Here is a 24,398-nt window from a genome sequence, read left to right as displayed (position 1 = left end):
TTCCTAAGAAACCTGGAGCAATAGAATGTGAATTACATAGGACCATAAGTTTAATGAGTCATATCACCAAGATACTTCTAAGAATTTTGATGACAAGAGCTAAAAGTAAGATACAAGCTGAAATAGGTGAAGAACAATGTGGTTTTGTGAAAGACAAAGGTACAAGAAACGCAATATTGATGTTAAGGATACTATCAGAATGAGCTATTCAAGTGCAAAAAGATTTGTTTGTTTTACTGACTACACAAAAGCATTGGATAAAGTGAAGCACAATAGGTTATTTGAACTATTACAGAAAACTCTAGATCTAGATTCGAAAGACCTCCGCCTAATCAGAAATCTGTACTGGGAACGAACTGCCACTGTAAGAATAGATGGAGAAGTGGGTCAGTTTACGAAAATCAAGAGCAGCGTTAGACAAGGGTATGTTTTCTCCCCTGATTTATTTAATGTGTACAGTGAAACAATATTACAAGAAATAAGAGACATCTTGGGAATCAAAGTTGGCGGTGAAAACATCACTAATTTCAGATATGCAGATGACACTATGTTAATTGCAAGTATGGAGGAAGAACTACAAAACTTAATTGATATAATTGTTGAACAAAGTGCAAAAATGGGTCTATCTATCAATTGCAAAAAGACAGAATGTATGGTGATATTCAAAAAGAAGGAGAATCCTATCTGCAGGCTGAGAATAAATGGGGAAGACATAAAACAAGTAAAGAACTTTTGCTACTTAGGAAGCTGGGTGACATCAGATGGCAGGTGCGACATGGACATCAAAAGAAGAATAGGGATGGCAAAAGGCACCTTGACGAGAATGAAGAGTATACTGACCAATACTAAACTAGGCATGACAACCTGCCTCAGAGTACTGAAATGTTACGTTTATCCAGTTATGTTAAATGGCTCAGAATGTTGGACAATATCTAGTAACAAGAGGAAACGAATTGAAGCAGCAGAGATGTGGTTTTTGAGGAGGATGCAAAGAATATCATGGACGTAATGAATATCTAATGAGGATGTCATGAGCAGAGCAAGCACAAAAAGAGAAATAATGTATGAGATCATGAAAAGGCAACGTTCCTTCATTGGACATGTGATTAGGAAAGAGGAGTTAGAACGCATGGTAATTATGAGAAAGATTGAAGGAAAGAAAGCAAGAAGAAGACAAAGACAAATGATGATGGAGACAGCAGCCAGAGAACTAGAAATGAATACCAATGAATTGATCCACTTGACCCGAAACAGGAATGTGTGGGCCATGGCAGTCAAAGCTCAAACTGGGCATGGCACCTGATGATGATGATGATGATACCTAAAGAAGCTTTTAATGTCTTCTTTGATATTAGTTGCCAGCTTCCTTTCATAATTCATCTTCTCCTTCCTAATCAACTCCTTAGTTTCCTTCTGCAAGTTTTTAAAAGCTTCCTAATCCTCTATCTTCTCACTAGCTTTGGCTTCCTTGTATGCCCACTTTTTTGCTTTTACTTTGGCTCTGACTTCACTTGTCAGCCACGGTAGTGTCATTCTTCCATTCCATTTTTTGGAAAATACCTGTCTTACACTTCCCTCATTTTTCAGAGAAACTCCAGCCATTGGCATTCTACTGTCCTTCCTGCTAGTGTCCCTTTCCAGTCAACTTTGGCCGGTTCTCCTCTCATGCTGTTGTAATTTCCTATATTCCACCGAAATATCGACACAGTGGAATTTAGTTTCTCCTTCTCAAATTTCAAAGTGAACTCAATCATATTGTGATCACTGTTCCCTAAGGGTTCCTTAACCTTAAGCTCTCTTATCACCTCCAGATCATTGCACAACACCCAGTCCAGCACAGCTGATTCCTAGTGGACTCAACAACAAGCTGTTCTAAAAGCCATCTCTTTGATATTCTGCAAATTCTCTCTCTTGAGGTCCATTGCTGGCCTGGTTTTCCTCATCCACTTTCATGTTAAAATCCCCAATGATTATCATGACATTGCCCTTCAACATGCCTTTTCTACCTCCTGCTGTAATTTGTAATCCACATCCCAGCTGCTGTTTGGAGGCCTGCCATTAGGGTCATTTTACCCTTGCCATTTCTTAACTCTCAATAGATGAATGTAGTTATCTGTTTTTGTTCAGGAGCCTGATGGTTGAGGAGTAGTAGCTGTTCTTGAACCTGGTTGTGTGAGTCCTGAGACTCTTGTAGCTTCTACAATTCTCTCCATGGTACATTTGTATAAATTTGTGAGTGTTTTTGGTGACAAACCAATTCTCCTTAAAATCCTATTGAAATATAGCAACTGCTGTGCCTTCTTTGTAATTGCATCAATATGTTGGCCCAGGATAGATCTTCAGAGATGTTGACACCCAGGAACTTGAAAGTGCTCACCCTTTCCACTTTTGATTCCTCGATGAGGACTGGTGTGTGTTCCTTGTCTTCCCCTTCCTGAAGTCCACATTCAATTCCTTGGTCTTACATTGAAGGTTGTTGCTGCGATGCCACTCAACCAGCTGAACCGTCTTGCTCCTGTATGCCTCCAAGTCACCATCTGAACCATCTGAATTTCTGACAAAAATAGTTATATCACTGGCAAATTTATACTGTGAACTGTGCCCAGCCACCCTATTGTGTGTGTAGAGAGAGTTGAGCAGTAGGCTATGCATGCATCCTTGGGGTGTTCCAATGTTGATTGTTAGCGAGAAGATGTTATTTCTGATCCACACGGACTGTGGTCTCCTAATGAGGAAGTCAAGGATCCAGCAGCAGAGGGAGGTATGGAGGCCCAGGTTTTGGAGATTGTTGATTATAGCTGAGAGTATGATGGTGTTGAACACTGAGTTGTAATCAATAAACAGCAGCCTAACTTGGGTATACTATTGTACAGGTGATCCCAAGACCAAGTGGGCAGTCAGTAATATTGCATTCACTGTTGACCTATTATGGTGATAAGCAAATTGCTGAGTGCCCAGGTCCTTGCTTAGGCAGAAGTTGACTCTGGCCATGACCAACCTCTCCAAGCACTTCATCACAGTGGATGTGAGTGCCACTGGGTGATATTTGTTTAGGCAGCTCACCCTGCTCTTTTTAGCATGAGTATGATTGTCACCTTTTTAAAGCAGGTGGGAAACTTTGACTGCAGCAGTGATACATTGAAGATATCCTCGAACACTTCCACTATTTAGTTGGCACAGGTTTTCAGAGCCACGCCAGGTACACTATCAGGGCTCGATGCCTTGCTAGGGTTCACCCTCTTGAAGGATGTTCTAATTTTAGCCTCTGAAACAGAGATCACAGGGTCACCAGATGCTGCAGGAATTTGCACAGGTGTAGTTTCATTCTCCCTTTCAAAGTGTGCATAAAAGGTGTTGAGCTCCTCTGGGAGTGAAATATTACAGCCATTGATGATGTTAGGTTTTACTTTGTAGGAAGTAATGGCTGCAAACACTGCCAGAGCCGCTGTGCATAGATTCTGTCTCTAACCTCATTCAGAATTTTTTTTTCACCCTTAAAATAACCTTCTGTAGGTCATCCTGGACTTCTTGTATGGTTCTGGATCACTGGTCGAGTACCACAGATCTAGCCCTCAGTGGACTATGAATCTCCTGGTCCCAAAAAAGATGAAGCGCCTGTTTGTTGAGCCTCTGAGGGAAGAGATGACATTTATTTCGACTGCCAGAAGCCTACAGAATTAATCCTATGAATGCAAACTTTGTACAGGCATTTAAAGGGCATCATTCATCTGTAAACCATTAGCTGATCACCAGTGTTATTTGATGTAGGACAAAGAACAGAATATCTAGTGAATATCTCAAAATTTGTTCTGTCAGAGCTGTGTATGAATCATTAGTAACATTACATTTTCACCAGTTGAACTTTTCAATAACTCTTCAAAGATGACACGCAATGTAACATAGAGTCTTCTCCCATGGAAAGGAATGCTTGCATTGTGCAGTTACAAGAAATCAACAAATATATGTTACTGCATATTTGCAACTTGGAAGCATTAACTTTTCATAAATTTTCCACACCTGACTCCACTCTCCCTGTGTTATAAGGCAGCATTTAGGCATAAGATGAACTTTCTTGATTGGGGCCTTGCACATCTTTCCTTGCACAATTTCAACATAACATCCAACTCCAGTACTCAATACATTTATTTATGAAACCAATGTGCCAAAAGTTTTTGTTATAACCTTATCTATCTGTGATGCCACTTTCAAGGAATTATGGATCTATATTCCTACATCCCTCTGTTTTATCACACTTCTCAGTGTCCTATCAATCACTGCGTAAGACCTACCCTGGTTGGTCCTACCGAACTGCAACATCCGGCCTTTGTCTTCATTAAATTCCATCTGTCACTTTTCAGCCCATTTTACCAGCTGGTACAGTTCCCACTGCAAACTTTGATAGCCTTCCTCCCTATCTACTACACCCTTAATCTTGATGTCTTCCTCATATTTGCTGCTCCAGTTTACCATGTTATCATCCAGGTCATTGATATAGATGAGAAACAACAACAGACCCAGTACCGATCTCTGCGACACTCAACTCGTCACTGGCCTCCAATCAGAGAGGCAATCATCTCCAACCACTCTATTGCTTCTCCCATGAAGACAATGTTTAATCCAATTTACTACTTCATCTTGAATGCTAAGCAATTGACCTTTTCGACCAACCTCCCATGTGGGACCTTGTCATAGGCCTTGAAGTCCATGTAGACAACATCAACTGCCTTGCTTCATCAACTTCCCTGATAACTTCCTCGATAAACTCTATAAGTGGTTAGAGACAACTTACCATGCACAAAGCCATGTTGCATGTCCCTAAGCCAAAGGGGATAACTAACTCAACTTCACATGCCCTTCAGTTGAAATGTTCCCACAACCTATGGACTCACTTTTAAGGATCTTCATCTCATGTTCTCAGTACTTATTACTGTATTTATTTATTTATTTATTTATTCAATATTATTTCTTTCTTTTTTGTATTCGCACAGTTTGTTGTCTTTTGAACACTGGTTGAATGTCCAAGTTGGTGCAGTCTTTCAGTGATTATGGTTGTTATCCTGTTATGAATTTATTCAATATGCTCACAAGGAAATAAATCTCAGGACTGTATATGGTGGCATATATATATTTTGATAATAAAACAACTTTGAACTTTGAACTTTTTAAATCAGTCCCTGTCTATCCAAATGCTAGTATATCCGGTCCTTTAGAATATCTTCCAGTAACTTTTCCACTACTGATATCAAACCCATCATCTTATAATTAGTTGGTTTATTCTTAGAGCCTTTTTTAAACAGTGAAACAACATTAGCTATCCTCTAATCCTGCAGCACCCAACTCGTAGCTGGGGATGTTTTAAATATTTCTGCTAGTTCCCCCTCCAATTTCTGCACTAGCCTCCCACAGAGCCTGAGGGAACACATTGTCAGGCCCTGGGAACTTATCCAATCTAATCTGTCTCAAGACAGCAAACATTTTGTAATCTGTTTAGGAACCATGACCTCTCTGCTGCAGTGCCTCACATCTATAGACTTTGTGTCCGTCTCCTGACTAGATAGAGATGCAAAAAATCCATTTAAGATCTGCACCGTCCCTTTTGGCTCTACGCATAGATTGCCACTCTGATCTTCCAGTTTTGTCCCTTGCAATCCTTTTTCTCTTAATATATTTGTAGAAGCCCTTAGGATTCACCTTCACCTTGTCTGCTAAAGCAACCTCATGTTTTCTTTTAGACCTTCTGATTTCCTTCTTAAGTGTTCTCCTGCATTTCTTATACTCTTCAAGTGCCTCATTTGTTTCTGCCTGCCTATACCTGCTACGCACCCACTTTTTTTTTCTTAGGCCTCAATTACTCTCGAAAACCAATGTTTCCTAAACCTGTTATTCTTGCCTTTTATTCTGACAGGAACATACAAACTCTGTACTCTCAAAATTCCACTCCCACTTACCAAGTATACCTTTGCCAGAAAACAACTTGTCCCAATCCACACTTACTAGATCCTTTCTGATATCATCAAAGTTGGCTTTTCCTCAATTTAGAATTTCAACCTGAGGACTAGTCTTTTCCTTTTGCATTATTACCTTAAAACTAATGGCATTATGATCACTAGATGCAAAGTATCCCCTATACAAGCTTCTGCCATCTGCCCAGTTTCATCCCCTAACAGGAGATCTAATATCACACTCTCTCTAGTTGTGACTTTTATGTACTGATTAAGGAAACTTTCCTGAACACATTTAACAAATTCTTTCCCATCCAGCCATTTTACAGTACAGAAGTCCCAGTCAATATGTGGAAAGTTAAAATCACCTACTATAACAACCATATGTTTCTTACAACAGTCTGCAATCTCTCTACAAATTTGCTCCTCTAAATCTTGCAGACTGTTGGGTGGTGTATTACATAATCACGTTAACATGGTCATACCTTTCTTCTTCCTCAGTTTTACCTATAAAGCCTCACTAGAGCTCTCCAGTTTGTCCTGACTGAGTACTGCCATGATATTTTCCCTGACTAGTAATGCCACCCCTCCCCTTGTAATTACTCCTACCCTATCATGCCTAAAACAATGGAACCTCTGAGCATTACATTGCCCCTCCTGCAATCAAATCTCACTAATGGTTACAATGTCATATTTCCATGTGCTGATCCATGCTCTAACTTCATCCACTTTTCCTGCAATACTCCTTGCATTGAAATATACCCAGCTCAGAACATTAGCCCAACCTTGCTTGCCCTTTCAATTTCTGGTTTTGTATGTAGGCTTAACAACATCTTTCTCCACAGCCACTCCACCATCTATTCTGTGCTTTGGATCCTATTTCCCCCCACAACTCTGGTTTAATTCCCCCCCCCCCCACCCTTTGTGCAGCACTAGAAACCTTCCTGCTAGTATATTAGTCTCTCTCTAGTTCAGGTGCAAATCATCCCTTCTATAGAGGTGCCTCCTTCTCTAGAAGAGCACCCAATGATCCTAATTCTGGCCTCACTAGCACGTAACATAGGTAGCAATCTTGTTACCACAACCCTGGAGGTCTTGTACTTTAAATTACCACCTAACTCCCTGAACTCACTTTGCAGGATCTTGTCACCCCTCCTATCTAAGTCATTGATATCAACGTAAACCACACCCTCTGGCTCACCCTCCCACTTAAGAATGCCGTGGATTCGGTCCAAGATGTCCCTGACCCAGTCACCCAGAAGGCAACAAACCACCTGGGAATCTCATTCTCGTCCACAGAACCTCCCTTCTTTTACCCTAACCAGCAAATCCCCTAATTCAACATCTCACCTCTTCCCTTCCCTTCTGAGCCACAGAGCCAGATTCAATGCCAGAGACCTGACCACTGTGACATTCTTCTGTTAGGTTATTCAGCCAACAATATCCAGACTGGTACATCTGTAGTTGAGGGAAACGGCCACAGGGGTACTGGCTGCCTATTCCTTTCCCCTCCTGATAGTCACCCAGTTACCTATGTCCTGCAACTTTGGTGTAACTACCTCACTGTATGTCCTCTCTATCAACTACTCAGCCTCCTGAATGATCCAGAGTTTATCCTACTCCTTGGTATGGTCAGCATGCTCTTCTTGCAGGTGTAGTCATCAGGGATATTAGAAGTCTCCCTGCCTTCCCATACCCTGCAAATGGAGCAGTCTACTATCTTGCCTGGCATCCCCACTGCTCTAATTGTGCAATCAGAAATACAGAAAGAATAAATAACTAAAAAAATCTACCTTCGGCCTTCACTTCTCCTTGGCAAAGCCTCGATGAGCCAAAGCCTCAACTCCCCACTCCAACACTGGCCCACTCACACAATGGCTGCTCCATTTAAATCTAACTTTTTTTATTGGACCTCGCCAAGTGCCTAATTATGCGCAATCCAATGTCTTCTCGGGACTGGCGTGCAAAATGTGCTCACTGCCTTCCGTTTGCATCTTTTAAGCTCTCTCTCTCTCCAAGTAAGGAGCTCCGCTGTTTTCCTGAAGTCCTCCGGGACAGATAATGAGGAGGGAGAGCAACCTCTGAGCTGTAGGTTGCAAAAAATGGCAATCATGGCAGTTGCCGTATTGAATATACTAACAGAGGACATCATATTGCCCACAGGTTCTCTTGAACCAATCCACTGTTTTCACCTCACAATCACAGGGAGTTTCCCCATATGGAAATAAGGGGCCTCACAAACAACAATTGCTCCAAATAATTTGCCAACTTCTTCTGTTGAAATAAATATATACTGATGCTATTGAAAACCTTCAGTTTTGCTTTTAGAGCTAGAGAAAGGTTCAGCAAGATTGCATGAATTTGGATATCACCAATGAGGAACTTCTAGTGAGTGACAAAACAATACTGAGCCCCTGATGCATTAGAAGGAATAAAAGAAACAACTAACTGCAAATCAGAAGGACATCTTTCTAAGTTTTGATACATCTTCTCTCTTGTTGTTGTCTCTCTCTGTGCCTTGTGGCATATTGGGCAGTAACCTTTCCATTTCCTTAGAATTTGTCTGTTTTTATGAGACTGAGTTGCTAGCTCGATGCTCAACCCAGCGAGGATAGAAAATGTGCAAGGAACTGAGTGGATTTGAACCTGGGACCACTCACCTCAAGGACTCGTGTGGCTGGCCAATTTCTCCTATATATCTCTCGGAAAAACCCAAGTACTTGTACCTCTTTGATGAAGAGAATGAAAAGGCACTCTGGCCATTGATAATCAGGGGATTCATAGAATTATCTGCAGCTTCTACAGATAGTTAAGAGCAAAAGGATTGCAAGGGACAAAATTGGTCCTCTGGAAGATCAGAATGGTAATGTGTGTGGAGCCAAAACAGATGGGGGACATCTTAAACGGATTTTTTTTGCACCTATATTTACTCAGGAGATAGACACAGAGTCTATAGAAGTAAAGTAAAGCATCAACGAGGTCATGGACCCTATACAGGTCACAAGGGAGGAGGTGCTTGCTGTCTTGAATCAAAGGTGCAAAGGTGCACAAACCCCCAGGTCCTGACTAGGTGCTCAGACCCTGTGGGAGGCAAGTGCAGAAATTGCAGGGGCCCCAGCAGAGATATTTAAAACATCCTTAGCAACAGGTGAGATGTTGGAGGATTGGAGGATAGCTAATGTTGTTCTGCTGCTTAAGAAAGGCTCTAAGAATAACCCAAGCAGTTATAGGCTGGTGAGTCGGACATCAGTAGTGGGAAAGTTATTGGAAGGTATTTGAAGGACTATATATATGCCTATTTGGATAGACAGAAACTGATTAGGGATAGTCAGCTTTGTGCATAGCAGGTTGTGTCTAACCAATCTTATAATGTATTTTGAGGAAGTTACCAGGAATGTTGATGAAAGTAAGGCTGTTGTCTATATGGACTTCAGTATATATATATGTGAAGGGGAATGAGAGGGTGGATGAGCTGGCAAAGAGGGTGTTAGAGAAAGAAAATATAGAAATGCACATTAGTATCAGTAAAGCAGAGGTTAAGTGCATAATCTGGGAAAAAATCAACCAACTGTGGTAAGCAAGATGGGACAGGGAGGGGAAAGGGAGGCATTTATATCAAATACAAAAGAGTGCTGCAGGTACTAGGGTAGGTCGTGGATACAGAAGAGAGGAAAATGTGTGGACTAGGTTAAGGCTGGGGCACTGTGCATTAAACAAAACATTGAAAATGATAGAGAACCACCAGACAGGGTTGTGTGAGGAATGTCAGGAAGAGGAGTCAGTAGAACATGTAGTTCTGAGTTGCAGGAAGTATGGGATACAGATAGTGATGATGAAAATTAACCTAAGGGAATTGGGGATGCAGGAATTCACATTAAAAGGGTTGCAGGGCATGGGTGAGAGGTCATGAGCACAGGTCAGGGTATTTTTAGCTTTCTTAAGGGATACAGAGTTTTTGTTATAGGATATGATGGATAAGCAAGAATAGGTTACTAGGATGGCCAAAGATGGGAGGATAAAGTGTAGGTTGGAGTGTGTGTGTGTGTGTGTGTGTGAGTGAGTGAAATTGGGTGAAGGGATTTAGAATGTATGCCTATTGCACACTCCGGAGCAGAAGGTGGTGGTAATGCACCATTAAGCTGGGTGCCAACCGCTGTAAAACAAGACGAAGAAGAAGAAGACTTCAGCAAGGCATTTGACAAGGTCCCGTATGGGTGGTTGGTCAAGAAGGTTTAGTCACTTGGCATTCAAGATGAGGTAGTAAATTGGATTAGGCATTGGCTTTGCAGTAGAAGCCAGAGAGTGGTATAGACGGTTGCCTCTCTGACTGTAGGCCTGTGATTAGTGGAGCAATGTAGGGATTGATGCTGGATCTGTTGTTTGTATCTCTATCAGTGATCTGGATGATAATGTGATTATCTGTATCAGCAAATTTGCAGATGGCAGAGAGATTTGGGGTGTAGTGGACAGCGAGGAAGACTATCAAAGCTTGCAGTGAGATCTGGATCAGCTGGAAAATGGGCTGAAAATGGCAAATGGAATTTAATGCAGAAAAGTATGAGATATTGCACTTTGGGAGGATCAATCAGGTCTGTCTTACACAGTCAGCGGTAGGGCACTGAGGAGTATGGTAGAACGAAAGGATCTGGGAACACAGATCCATAATTCATTGAAAGTGCTGTCACAGATAAATAGGTTCATTAAGAAATCTTTTGAGACATTGGCCTTCGTAGTTGAAAGTATTGATTTTGTATGTTATGTTGAAGTTGTATAAGACATTGTTGAGGCTTAATATGGAGTATTGTGTGCTGTTTTGGTCACTTACTAACAGGAAAGATGTAAATAAGATTGAAAGTACGGAGAAAATTTACAAGGATGTTACTGGGACTGGAGGACTTGAGTCATAAGGAAAGATTGAATAGATTAGCACTTTATTCCTTGGAACTTCAAGGATTTGATAGAGGGGTATAGATAGAGTAAACACAACCAGGCTTTTTCCACTGAGGTTGGGTGTGACTACAAAAGAGGTTATGGGTTAAGAGTGAAAGGTGAAATGTTTAAAGGGGAACATGAGGGGAAGATTCTTCACTCAGAGTGGTGAGAGTGTGGAATGAGCTGCCAGTGCAAGAGGTGGATGCAATTTCGGTTTCAGAGTTTAAGAGAAGTTTGGTTAGGTACATGGATGGGAGATGTATGGAGGGCTATGGTCTGGGTCGATGGGTCTAGGCAATTTAAATGTCTGGCACGGACTAGATAGATCGAAGAGCATGGATCAGTGCTGTAATTTTCTAAGGCTCTATGTTCATGTTTTCAGGAACCTTAAGCAGCTAAGGGAATGAGTTCCAATGAGGGAGTGTTTTATAGGATGCATAAATGTGTTTCCCATTTGTTTGACTAAGCATTAGTATGTGTATTGTGATAAGGGTCATACATATTTACTCTGAGTGCGTGCTACTCTTAATTATTGTTTCAGAATACAAAGAAATGTTTTGGCTTGAATCCAATTCAATGCAATCATCAGAAAATATAAAGATTTTGTAAGTGTATTTTGGAAACCCTGGGCAACAAGGTCATAAGAAACTTACGGGTTTATATTCTTAACCTAAAGCCTTCATTGTTTCAAAGCAATAAAACAGTATCCTGGATCAAAGGTTGGTTATTGTAAATAATGTGAGTTATTTAAAATTCTCATATTACTACAAAATGGACACCTCTAATGGCTGCCTGCTGTAAAGTACTGATAATTATGACTGAAATGCTTCTTGTGAAGGTAATCAGGAGCAATGGAGAAAGATAGATGAAAGAAGTAGGTAATTAATATCTGGGCTTATTTGGACTGAAGTATAGAATGGCAGTTTTGCACCAAGGTCTGAATATGAGGAAGTTATAGATTATTAAGGGTGGTGGAGTAAGTAGATGGTTGGCAGATGAAACTCAATGGTGATAAATGCAACTTGTTATAACTTGTTATGCTGATTTTAATCAGTCATTGAAATATTGTGATTTAGATGGGAAAATAGCTCTTTGAACATAAAGGATGAATATACCTTTTTGCTGATAGCTATTCTCCCATCTCCATCTTTCTGTTATTTGTTATATCTTCCTGTTATATCTTCCATGCCTTTGTTCATTCTCCCAAACGTGCTGTAACCTGTGGGGGAAAAAAAACTACAGATAAAATTATTTTTGGGAGAACTTGGTTTTACAGAAGTCTGAGTTTTAAAAAAATTATTGACGATAGTTCTTGTGAACTTCCGCAATTTAAGCAACTTCTAAAAGTAGGAAACATTTCTACAATCATAGCAATAGTTAGACAAATTCTATCATCAACTAATCGTAAATGGTGTAGTGTGTCAACGTATATTCACATGAGGGAGAAGTGCAAGAAAATTAAAACCAAAGCTCCCTAGATGATAGAAAAGATACTGAGTATAAGAAAGCAGAAAAAAGAGTGAATGACATATCCCTAGCTCTTCATGCTGATAAGAGTCTAAACTAAAAAGGAAATAAAGAGAGACAAAGATAGATGAGAAAAGAAACAGTAACAAATCCAGAAAATTTCTACAACCATACTAGCGGGAAAAGGGTAGGGTGAGTAGAGCAGAAAGGAAATCTATGGAGACAATGGGCATGGCTCTTTTACATCATTCTGCATCTCAACATAGCTAGATGTAGTTAAAGTTCTGGTTGGACTAAACATTTGATGAATTGGAAAGGCAATCTGGACTTAAAGTGGATAAGTAACCTGGTCTAATGGGATGAATCCTAGGTTACTGAAAGAAGTAAGGGAAGAATCTGATGATGCCCGATGGATTTAAAGTTTTTAATATTACACTTTTGCACAAGAACAGAGAGATCTGGTGAATATGCACAGCCTAGAAGGTTGACAAAGTGGTTGTTTTTTCATTTATGAACATTTCTAAAACACTGATTCTGCACAACAGGACATAAAGGGGTTTAAAGTGGCCCAGGAAGAATATAAAATTAATTTATTTGCTGATGACATTTTAGTATATTTGGCTGACCCGGCCGGCTCTTTGATAAGACTTAGGGCGTTGCTGGACAATTATGGTATAATCTCGGGATATAAAATATAAAAAAAGTGAAAAAAAGTGAAATTTTACCTTTAGGTAGAGGAGACTATGCCCAATACTGTATCAATATGGCACTCTGTTTAGATGGGTTAAATTCAACATGAAATACCTGGGGATTAAATTTAATCCTAATTTGGATGACCTTTATAAACTTAATTATCTCCCCTTGCTGCGGAATGTCGAGGGGGACCTACGTAGGTGGATAAACCTTCCCATCACACTGATGGGCAGGGTAGACTGTATAAAAATGAAGATAATGCCAAGACTTTAGTATTTTTTTCAGTCTTTATCCAATAACTTTTTAAAGATTCTCAATGGACATATTCGTCTATTTTTATGATCGGGTAAAATATCTAGGACCTCCATGGAAAAATTGACCTGGGACTATAAATTGGGAGGGTTAAAATTACCAGATTTTAAAAAATATTATTTAGCTGCACAAGCACGTTTTATTGCTTCTTTTCTTGATGAGACAACTATTCCTTCTTGGGCTACAATTGGCTTACATATGGTAGGAGAAGAGATGGCAGAAGAATTTATGTATAAATGGGACTCCAAATTAATTAAAAAGAAAACAAACAATCCTCTACTGAGACATGTAATTTATATCTGGGAAAAAATTAAACAAGTTATGGGTCTAAAATAAGGAATATCCTCAAAAATGCCTCTATCTCAGAACAGATTAATACCCATGACTCTGGGTAATAAATTTCTAGTCACCTGGTTAACAACACAGTATCAGGCACATTGAAGCTTGTTATAATCAGCAGAAGCAATTTATATCTTTTGGCAGACTTAAAAATAATTATAATTTATCTAATAACACATTCTTCTGCTATCTCCAATTACCATCTTTTTTGAGGGACTGTTTGGGTCCATCACTGGCCCTACCAAGGTGCTCAGACATGGAGATTCTAATTCAAAAGGAGAATACAACTAAATTTATTTCTAATATGTATACTTTATTCCAGGACCAATGCCCAAAGCTTGATATATACAGATCGAGGAAGAGATAGGAGTCGGATTTGGGCATTGTAATTGATCATCAATGTTGGTCACATCTATGTTTGGATAGTGTTACCACTCTTATCAACTCTAGATACAGAATAATACATTTTAATTTTTTACATCAGTTGAATCTCACACCAGAAAAAATACATAAAAATAAAATTGTGACAAGTTTTGACAAGAAATTTCTGACAAGTGTTTCAGGTGTGGTATAGATGTTGGTGATGGCATCTGTTAGTCTTGCGAGACCATGGATCTTCACCTGGAAAGTCTTATTTCAGTCTGTGTTAGAGCAGCGTCTGTTGTGGCTGTAGAGGCCCACATGGGAGTGACAGTCTCGGCTGCAGCGACGGTCTCAGCTGCTCTTCTCCTCTTTTTAGACCTCTGCGTAGTTCCAGCCTCCAGTGAGAGCGATCGCTTGTGATGTCCTCCCACCTCTCGACGTTCATTTTCAGTGACTTCATGTCTGTCTTGCAAACGTCTTTGAAACGAAGATGAGTCTGCCCTTGTGCTCTCTTGCTGGAGGCCAGTTCTCCATACAGCAGGTCTTTCGGGATCCTCCCTTCTGACATGCGGTGTACGTGGCCCAGCCAGCGGAGACGGCGTTGTTGGAGCAGGGTGAAGGGGCTGGGTATCTGGGAACGGGCCAGGACCTCATTGTTGGTGACTCGGTCAGTCCACGTGATGTCCAGGACGCGTCTCAGGCTGTGAAGGTGGAAGGCGTTGAGACGCTGCTCTTGTCTGTAGTAGAGGCTCCAGGTCTCGCTGATGTAAAGCAGTGTGCTGAGGATGCAGGCCTGTAGACTGCAACTTTGGTGTGCGTCATCAGCTTTCTGTTCTCGCAGACTCTCTTTGTCAGCCTGGCGAATGTTGAGGCTGCTCGTCCGATCCGTCTGTTGATCTTGGGGTCTAGGAAGAGGCTGTCCATGATGGTGGAGCCAAGGTATGTAAACTCGTGAACTACCTGCAGCTCGTAGTTGTTGATGGTAATGGCAGGGGGGTGCTCAATGCCTTGGCCCAACACGTTGGTTTTCTTCAGGCTGATGGTCAAGCTGAAGTCCTGGCAGGCTCTTGAGAAGCTGTCCATGAGGCGTTGCAGTTGCTCTTCAGAGTGTGTTGCCAGTGCCGCATCATCTGCAAACAACATGTCCCTGATGAGTACTTCACGAACCTTGGCTTTCGCCCTCGGCCGGGACAGACCAAACAGCCTCCCGTCCGATCTGGTGTGGAGGTAGACACCATCAGTTGATGTTCCAAAGGCGTGCTTCAGCATGACTACGAAGAAGATGCCAAACAGGGTGAGGGCAAGCACACAGCCCTGCTTCATACTGCTCCGGATGTTGAAGGCCTCCGAAGAGGAGCCATCGAACTGAACGACGCCCTTCATGTCTGTGTGGAATGACTGAACTATCTTGAGGAGCCTCGGGGGACAACCAATCCTGGCGAGGATTTTGAACAGACCGTCTCTGCTCACAAGGTCGAAGGCCTTCGTAAGGTCAATGAAAGATGTTGGTACCTTTTTGCATTCCACCTGGCTATGCACAAAACTGAGATCTTTTTGGATAGATCTGGGGAAGATTTTGGGGATGGATTTCCCTCTAGACCCAGAACTGTTTCTTCTGGGGAACTTAGCAGTTTTGAAAGTTAACCTGCCCAGGAATAAATCCAAATTTATTAAAATTGCATTGTCAGTGGCCAGGAACTGCATAGCGGTAACATGGAAATCCAATTCCCTTGTACATATTGATCATTGGAATAAAGAAATGCAAAGTTGTATACCCCTTGAGAAGATTACTTATACCCTTAGGAATGGATACACGATGTTCATTGACATTTGGCAACCATATTTGGATTACTTAAATGCCCAGATTGTTTAATTTATTAATTTTATTAAAAAAATATAATATATCACTTATTATAAGCTAGTTTCTTCAATTTGTATTTTAAACTGACACTGAGAGCTGGATGCCTGCTCTTCATTTTCTTTTTTTTTCTCTTTTCTTTTTTCTTCTCTCCTTTCTTTCCTCTGTCTTTTATGTTTTTTTTTCTCCCTCCTTTTTTCTGAATGCGGGGTGATAGTGTTGGAATAGGTGTTCCTTTTTCTTCTCTCGGACTTATTAATATATTTGAATTAATTTTTTTTCAACATGTGTTAATTGAGTCCTTATATTTCTTCTTTAAAAAATTGAATAAAATAGATATAAAAAAGAACAGAGAGATCTGGTGAATACACACAGCCTAGAAGGTTGACAAAGTGGTTGTTTTTTCATTTATGAACATTTGTAAAACACTGATTCTGCACAACAGGACAAATGTGTTCATACCTTGCCATCACAGTTTATGAAAGCTTCTGAAAGACAAGATGTGGGGAAAAAAAACAAACCTTCATGTTTTTAATAAGAAAGTCACCAAGAAATTAAATAGGGATTTAAAAGAAGTTTCCTTACCCTTATTTCCTTAAGAAGGTGGTAGCACCTCCTCTTTTCTATAGTAAGGATTCTGCATCAACACACTTGTTGAATGGAACACAACATAGCTATCTATAGAGGCCCAGAATAGAAATTCCTGTGAGATTGCTCAAAGTAGAAGAATAATACAAGGACTATTACTCTATAATTGTTGTTAACTGGGTGTTCTCATTTCTCTTAGAGATTCTCTATGTCAATGATTTTAAATATTTATCCATCTAAAACAACACAGCACTAGATTGTTGTGATATTTTCTATGGCTATAACAGTGCACCATTCCAGCAATTTACTCTTCTCAAAAGAAGTTTGCTGTTATTTCTGGATTCTAGTTCTTCCTCTTCAAATTAAATATTGACAGGTACCTTACGAGATAATTGCCGAATGATACTTTTGACCAGTGAAAAGTGTGTTAAAATGGCAGGGAGATTTCCCCGTGGAGAACAGATGACCTTAAGATTCATTGTTAAGTGAAATCTATACCACAGTACATTATTAAAGACACCTGTGCTACTAGTTATCTTAAAATAAAATAAATCTTCCTGTGCCTCATTTGGTGCATCAGGGAACACCTTTGCCATTTCTTTAGTATTTGTCTGTTTTATGAGGCCAAGTTGCTAGCTCGATGCTCAACCTAGCACGGGCAGAACTCGTGCAGGGAAGCCAGATAGTTTCGAGCCCTGGACCACTTGCCCTGAAGGGTGGTGCAGATGCAACTACACCACCAACACAAAAAAACTAGTTACCTTAGATGATGAAAAATATGTTGATTCACAAGTGAGTGATTAAGAAAGTGAAAGGTTGTGTCAGTTCATTGAAATTGAAATATCTTGATTGTCATTGCATAGTACAATTTGTCATGCACCAATACAGCGGAAATGAGTTTGCAACTCTCATACTCATGCTATAAAACAACAAATAAAATATATAAAAAATAAATAAAATCAAGTGACCAGCCAGTACAAGCAATGTCCAGCAGTACAAAAGAGCCACTCAGATGCATGACAGCTATAAAACTAATATTAAAGTAGCAATATAACAAATTTATGGATTGACGCTGCTTCCCTCATCTTTAACCTTTCCTAATAAAGCAACATAGAAACTTCTCTAAGGTTTCCTTTCTTTCACTGGTATTGATTATGAAACACTTAATGAAAATTTCCTCCCCTATACAGTGAACAATCTTCCTTTCCTTTGCTGCATCTCATCTGGAAGTTGGAAAGTTTGGAATTTTGCTCTTCACGTTTATGAGCCCTCCCAGTGTCCTCCTTTGAGTGTCTCCACCTGCCCCTCCATTCGAAGGCATGTTTTAATATGCTATACATTTAGAGTACCTATTACTGTTGTGTTCGTTAATGAGGGATGGTGCAGAGCACACACATGCATGGCAGCATGCAAGATACTCAACTGATATTTATTGACAACACTGCTTGTACGGTATGTGAACTCCTCCCACGTGGAAGTGGTTAACTGAGCGACATAAGAATACTATTAACTACCACAACAATTACTACATAACATTCAGTGCTTAATAGTTATTGGTAAAGTTGAGACAACAACTTTCATAACCTCAGTTGAATTACTATATGCCATCCTCAACCAGAGTCAGTGGAGATAATCCCATTATTTACAACAAAGTAGGGACGTCAACTTTGAGAAGTAAAATGAGTATATATGGTCGATGAACTTTCTGGGATTTTTTAATAGCTGTTTACATGCAAATGTGTCTGTTAAACTTGAGTCACTAATGCAGCCTTTTCTCATAGTTGTACTTAATTTCAGCTAATATATATAATTATAAAGATGATAATAAATATCGGAATCAGAATCAGGTTTAATATTATTGGCAAATGTCGTGAAATATGTTGCTTTGGGCAGCAATACATTGCAATACACAATAATAAAAAAACTACAAGTTACAACAAGAAATATACTGTATAGAAAAAAATAAATTAAGTAGTGCAAAAAGCGAGCAGGAAATTGAAAAACAATAGTGCAGTAGTGTACTACGGTACTGTACTAGTGTACCGGTAGTGTACATGAGCTCTTTGTCCATTCAGAAATATGATGCAGCATTCAGGAAAGCAAAAATAAGTAACTTCACTTTATTCCTCCTCAGAATGAGCTTCCCAGATTGTGTCCATTCTCATCAGTTAGTTTGAGGCAGGAAAGTTAAACATAATCTCTCTCAACTATCAGAACTCTTCGCATTACATAGTAGTTTTTCTCTTATAAAACAATGCATGTCTAATGTGAGTTGATCTATGCAACGGTATACTTTCAACAAATTGAATCATGAAGGGTTTGACTGCTATGTTGATTCTGGTACAATTGTAATAACAACTTTTCCCAACACAGGAACTATATGTTTCATGCTGCAATGGACCTAAGCTGACAGGGGACTCAATTCTCCTCCATGCCAGTGCTATTTGCCACAAGCTAGCCTCTGTGGATGTCAGTTGGACAGCAGCTACTGATGAAGGAATTATAGCACTCACTCAGACTTCTTCATGGTATGTGGTTTATAGTTTGTTTAGGTGATTTGTGATCTCTGCTAGTCATAGGTGGAAATATTTGTTATTGTAATATTTTAACAATCAAAATTTAAATTCAGTTAGGTAACGCATTGCTTATGTGGTAATTGGGATTATAATAAGATTTCTAACGAAACTACGATTGAAGAATTTATGCCATTAATGGGTCTATGTGGATCTGATATTGATGCGGGGACATGCACCAACAGATCCAATGGCATGTAATGTAATGGACATCACTGTGATTTTCATCAACGCATGCATTGTCTATGGAAGATGCTGTCTTTTATAGAGGATATGAGGCTCGTTTTTCATTGGTTATCTATGAAGTCCCTCATTGAAGACTTTTTTCAGGTATATTAAATACTTAGCCTTGCAACAGATCTTCCTCATTTCCTTCCACTTCAGTCCCCCAACTCCCCACACCATAAGAATCAGAGCTGCAATCTTCACTGTTAATCATCAACATTAATGATTTGGACATGAATGTAGGACACATGATTGGCAGGCTTGCAGAAGACACAGCAATTGGTGGTGTTTGTAACAGAAAGGAGGATAGTATTAGGTAACAGGAAGCTATTGATCATTTGATAAAATGGGCAAAGCAATGGGCCGAAGGAATTTATTCCTGTTGAGTGAGAGATGATACATTTTGGAAGAAGTAATAAAGGTAGGCCTCTCAGGAATATTGAGAAACAATGGGACCTTGCTCTTTCTCTGCCCAAAAGCCCCTGAAGGTGACAGTACAGGTATATAAGTTGTGAAGAAAACATATAGAATATGAAGTATTTATTAGCCAAGGTACAGTAAATCAGAGCAGACAGATTATTAGATTAGATTAGATTATTGTACAGCTTTATAAACCATTGCTTAGATCATAGCCAGAGTCCCTTGTACATTCTTGGCTACCACACTGTGGAAATGATGTGGTTGCACCTGAGAGAGTTCAGAGAGGATTCTCTAAGATTTTGCCTGGGATGGAACATTTTAATTAATAAGAGTGATTAGATAGGCTGTGGTTATTCTCTTTGCATTGGAAGAGGCTAACTAACTAGGGACTTCATTGAGCTGAACAAAATTAGGTGGGCACAGGAAAGGTGGATTCTAGGAAACTTTTCTTCATAATGGAAGTGTTAAAAACTAGAGAAAATAGTTTCAGGTAAAAGGGGAAGAAGTTCAAAGGGAGAAAGTTGTCTGGAATCCGGAATGCATTGCCTGAGTGGATAGTGGAAGAAGACACTCTCATAGCATTTAAGAACTACAGTGGATTCTAGTTAATTGGGCCATCAGTTAATTGGGTCAGTCACGTATTTGGAACATCTCTTAAAGAACAGAAACTAATTGAGAAAATAGCCGAGATTCCCTTCACTTATTTGAAGCACTATGCTGCTTAATTGGGGCAGGAGAATGGCCAAACAGTTTTTAACAAGCTTTAGATTTGTACACTTGTGCAGCAGTTGGATACTACATTGAAGAGTGAACGGTTTTTAAATAATGTCAGCTGCGTGTGCTTATGTTCAAAAAGCAGTGATTTTTGTTACTGATAGCTGGTGAGAAATAAGCAGTAAGACAATTCAGAACTGTTTTACTCACTGTGGTTTCAAGCATTCAGGCTTGGAGATTCCAGAAATGACCAGGAGTGAAAATGAAATGTTTTCACTATTTCAACAGTTAGGAACGACAAAGAATTTGAAGATATTGACAATCACCTTGAATGATACAATGAAAATGAAGACTTAGAGGATACAGTTATCGATAGCATCGTATGAAGGCAGTCCCTTTTCTCCCTTAGGTGCCTGCGTTGATTTTGTTCATTTACAGTCAATCAAAAATGTAGCAGTGATTCCTCTGTTAGTAACTATTATGAACTAATACAGTTTTATAGTACTGCGTTAGTATTGCTCATGTTCTAATTTGTTCTGTATTTCCTTTAAATACTTAATTTGTTGCTCAGTTAAGTATTCGATTATCTTTTTATACCGTTTTAGCTATTTCCAAAAAACTTTGGCTAATTGGAGCAGTCACTTAATTGGGCCAAAATGTTCTGGTCCCAGTATGTCATAAGCATAATGCACTGTATCTTCAGTTGCTAAGACAGAAAAAGCTATGAAGCATGTGCTGATTCATGGAGTTGGTATACGTAGCTAATTGATGGTCAATATAGACATGGTAGATTTAAGGGCTTGTTTCTGTGCTGCTTGATTCAATACCTCACTCTAAGCCAATGGGTTTTCAACTTAGTTCATTTCCACTATTTTTGCAAAGCTGGACACTGTGACTGGCTTGGCCGTTTTCCTTGTTTATAGCAGTTGAAGTACAAAATGGCAACTGTGTTTGGCTTATAATATCTAAAATATTTGGCTGATAGTTTCCTGAAAAAGATCCCCACGTTAGTTTATTCCTGGAGGTATTTAATGTTAAATTTATTTATTTTGACAATGCCTGGTGCAAGATTTGCAGAAAAGCCCAAGGAAATGCCAAAGTCTGTAAGCTATTAAAGTAAGTACATTATGTCTCTGTGGAGAGCTACTATCTTGTTCAAATAACTGCACAGCTCTTAAAATTATTCTTCCATTATTTTCTAATATTAGTGTTTTTTAAAGATTAAAGTAGTAGCATTCTAACTTACTTTGCTACAAAATAAAAAGAACTGTGCTTCCCCTGAAAAAAAGACAATCATTGTTTGAAAAGCAAGTAAAACGTACACATTGAAAATGTTGAGAAAACATAGTAGAGCATGCAGCACTTTTGGAGAGGGAAAAAGAGTTAACATTTCTTTAGGCAATAATTTTATTTTGTATGTGTTAGTGTGGTTGTGTTGATAACTCATACAAAAATAATTTTTACTGTAGTCTTTACAGGCTCCTTGTCAATGGATGCCATCTTACAGATGAAAGTATCAATACTTTGGTTAAAAAGCATGGAAAAAGGTAATGCCTTTTCTTCACTGATTCCAGTGCATGCATAAAGAAAGAAAAAATAAGAGTACCAAATTTTCTTTGAGTATTTTCCCTGTCTAAGAAGTGCTTTTCCAAGTAGTCATTTAGTAAACCAGACTTGAATTGCTTTCACACATTAACATCTTTCCCTTAGTAAAGAAACCATTTCAAAAGAGATGTGAGCTCATCAAAACCTCCCTAACTTTGTATTCAATTCTTCCAGTGGGAAGTAATAACATTCTTTCAACTTTTCTACAATTGCCCACCTCCACCCTGTACTCTATTATATATTAGATATTAGTAATCTAATTCACTCAGAGTAGATGATCTAGGTTTAGATTAGCTTTATGAATAAACTCTTCTCAGGCTTCAAGCTGAGCACAGGTATCAATTATAACCAATGTTTCGATGACAAACTTTGCCATCTTCTTCAGGGATGATGCCTTGATAAATTTAGTCCAGTGGTATTTGTGCCCCCATTGTCCATCACTCCTGATTGGTTAGTCCTCATCCAATCAATGCTCTCCTACATTGCTTATAATTGAATTCCAGTTCTAATTTAGAGCTTCATCTTTGTTAAAATTCTTTTCCTCTAGCTTTACTGTATTTAAATGGCTTCCTTTGCCTAAGGCCACCGGCACAGCAGAGTAGTTATGTGCCGTCTAAGTCAATCTTGTGGCCATTGAGAATTCAGTGTTCTACTACCGTCAATTTCTCCAGGTAACCCAAACGGATATACTTCCTGTACTCTTTGATGCGTGTTTCCACTGTCTGGCCGATATATACTGCTCTGCGTTCACAGGGAAACTTGTAAACGATGGCTGACCTGAGTCCCAGGTTAACTTTGACCTGCATAAGCTGTGACTTGAGATTCCTTATGAGTCTGTGGATGGTATCAATCCATTAGTTCTTCAGGATCCCTGGTGATCCTTCCAGAAACTGTGGAAATATAGGGAAGACAGGCAGTAGTGATGGGTTCCTCCTTGTTGTTAGGTTTCCTGGTTCTTCTGCCAACCCTTTTAAGGGTCCGATTGATTTCCTTCATCTTGTAGCCATTCTGCAGAAACGTCATGCGTAATCATCTTATTTCCTCAGGGAGACTCTCAGGGTCCGAAATAATTTTCACATGGTTAATCAAAGTAGAAAGAACTGCTCTATGTTGGGAGGTGTGATGGTTGCTCTTACTGTTCAGGTATAAGTCCGTGTGAGCGTGTGAGTGGGTTTCTAATTGACACCATGTCTGAGGCTACTGTCTGGTTTGTGTGGTATTAGAATGTTCAGAAATGAGAGGCAACCATTCTTCTCCATCTCCATCGTAAATTGATTATTTGGATGTATGCTGTTCAGATGGTTGTGGAATTGTTGGAGTACCTGGAGACCATGTGGTCACACTATGAAGTGTTATTAATGTATCTGAGGAAGCGTTTGGGGCGTAAGGGTAATGAACTCAGAGCCCTCTCCTCAAAGTTCTCCATGTAGGAATTACCAATAGCTGGTGACAAGGGCAATCCCACAGTCACTCCATCTGTTTGTTCATAGTAGTTCCCCTGATAGAGAAAATACTTTGAAGTAAGGGTGTGTTCAAAAAGGTCAATGGTATCCTTATCAAACCTTGAGTGTAGGAGGACCAAGCTGTCCTTAATGGGAACTCTTGTGAACAGGGACACCATGCCGAAACTGACCATTATGTCCTCCGGGATCAGCTGGATGTTGGTTATCGTTTTAACAAAGTCAGTCGGATTTGTGATGTGACACTTGCAGCCCCTAACAAAGGGAGACAGCATGGTTGTTGAATGCTTAGCGAGGTAGTAAGTCGGAGAATCTATCCTTGTGTATCTTAGGGAGGCTGTAAAGTCTTGGTGGTACCGGTGCCTGAGGTGGAAATGTCTTGCAATTATTTGCTGTCAATCCATATCTCTTCAGTAAAGTGGAGGTCATCTTGACAATTGAATCCATGGGATCACATGGATCACCCAGAATCTGTTGGACTTTCCTGTGGTATTCCTCCGAGGACATCAGGACTGTTGCATTTCCTTTCTCCGCTGGTAAAATCATGATGTCTTGGTTTCGCTGTAGTGCCTGGAGGGCCAGTCGCTCTCCTTTCGTAAATCAGCTCTTTTGAGGGCTATGTAGACCTCTGTCCTTATCCCCTCCACGGTATTCAGCGATAGGTTTAGGATTGTCTGCTCTACTCTGCCAATGTAGTCCCGATAATGTATGGCTTAGGGGGCCGGAGTGAAGTTTAGCCCCTTGGCGAGGACTGATCTAGTCACCTTGTCGATGTTTTGCCCAGTTTGATTAACGATAGTTCTTTCTGGGTCCAGTGGTGGGATGACTGCACTCGGTCGGGATAGTTTGTTGTACTTCCTGACCTGCCTTGCAGTGTTCCTTTGTGAATCTAGTTCACCTTGGGCAG

The 24,398-nt window shown here is 39.9% G+C and overlaps 1 protein-coding gene across 1 annotated transcript in view; it reads left to right on the top strand.

Annotated features, from left to right (window-relative positions):
• The window catches only part of LOC140211436 (uncharacterized), an 82,840-nt gene that overhangs the window by 17,106 nt on the left and 41,336 nt on the right, over positions 1 to 24,398 (top strand). The window contains exons 4-5 of the mRNA XM_072281145.1: positions 18,868 to 19,022; positions 21,896 to 21,973. Coding sequence (XP_072137246.1) covers positions 18,868 to 19,022; positions 21,896 to 21,973 — 233 coding nt within the window. The remainder of the gene's footprint in view (positions 1 to 18,867; positions 19,023 to 21,895; positions 21,974 to 24,398) is intronic.

Source organism: Mobula birostris, chromosome 17 (assembly GCF_030028105.1).
Source record: "Mobula birostris isolate sMobBir1 chromosome 17, sMobBir1.hap1, whole genome shotgun sequence".
Taxonomy (NCBI): Eukaryota; Metazoa; Chordata; class Chondrichthyes; order Myliobatiformes; family Myliobatidae; genus Mobula; species Mobula birostris.
The sequence above is the reverse complement of the archived record's forward strand: the minus strand, read 5'-3'. Positions and strand labels throughout refer to the sequence as shown.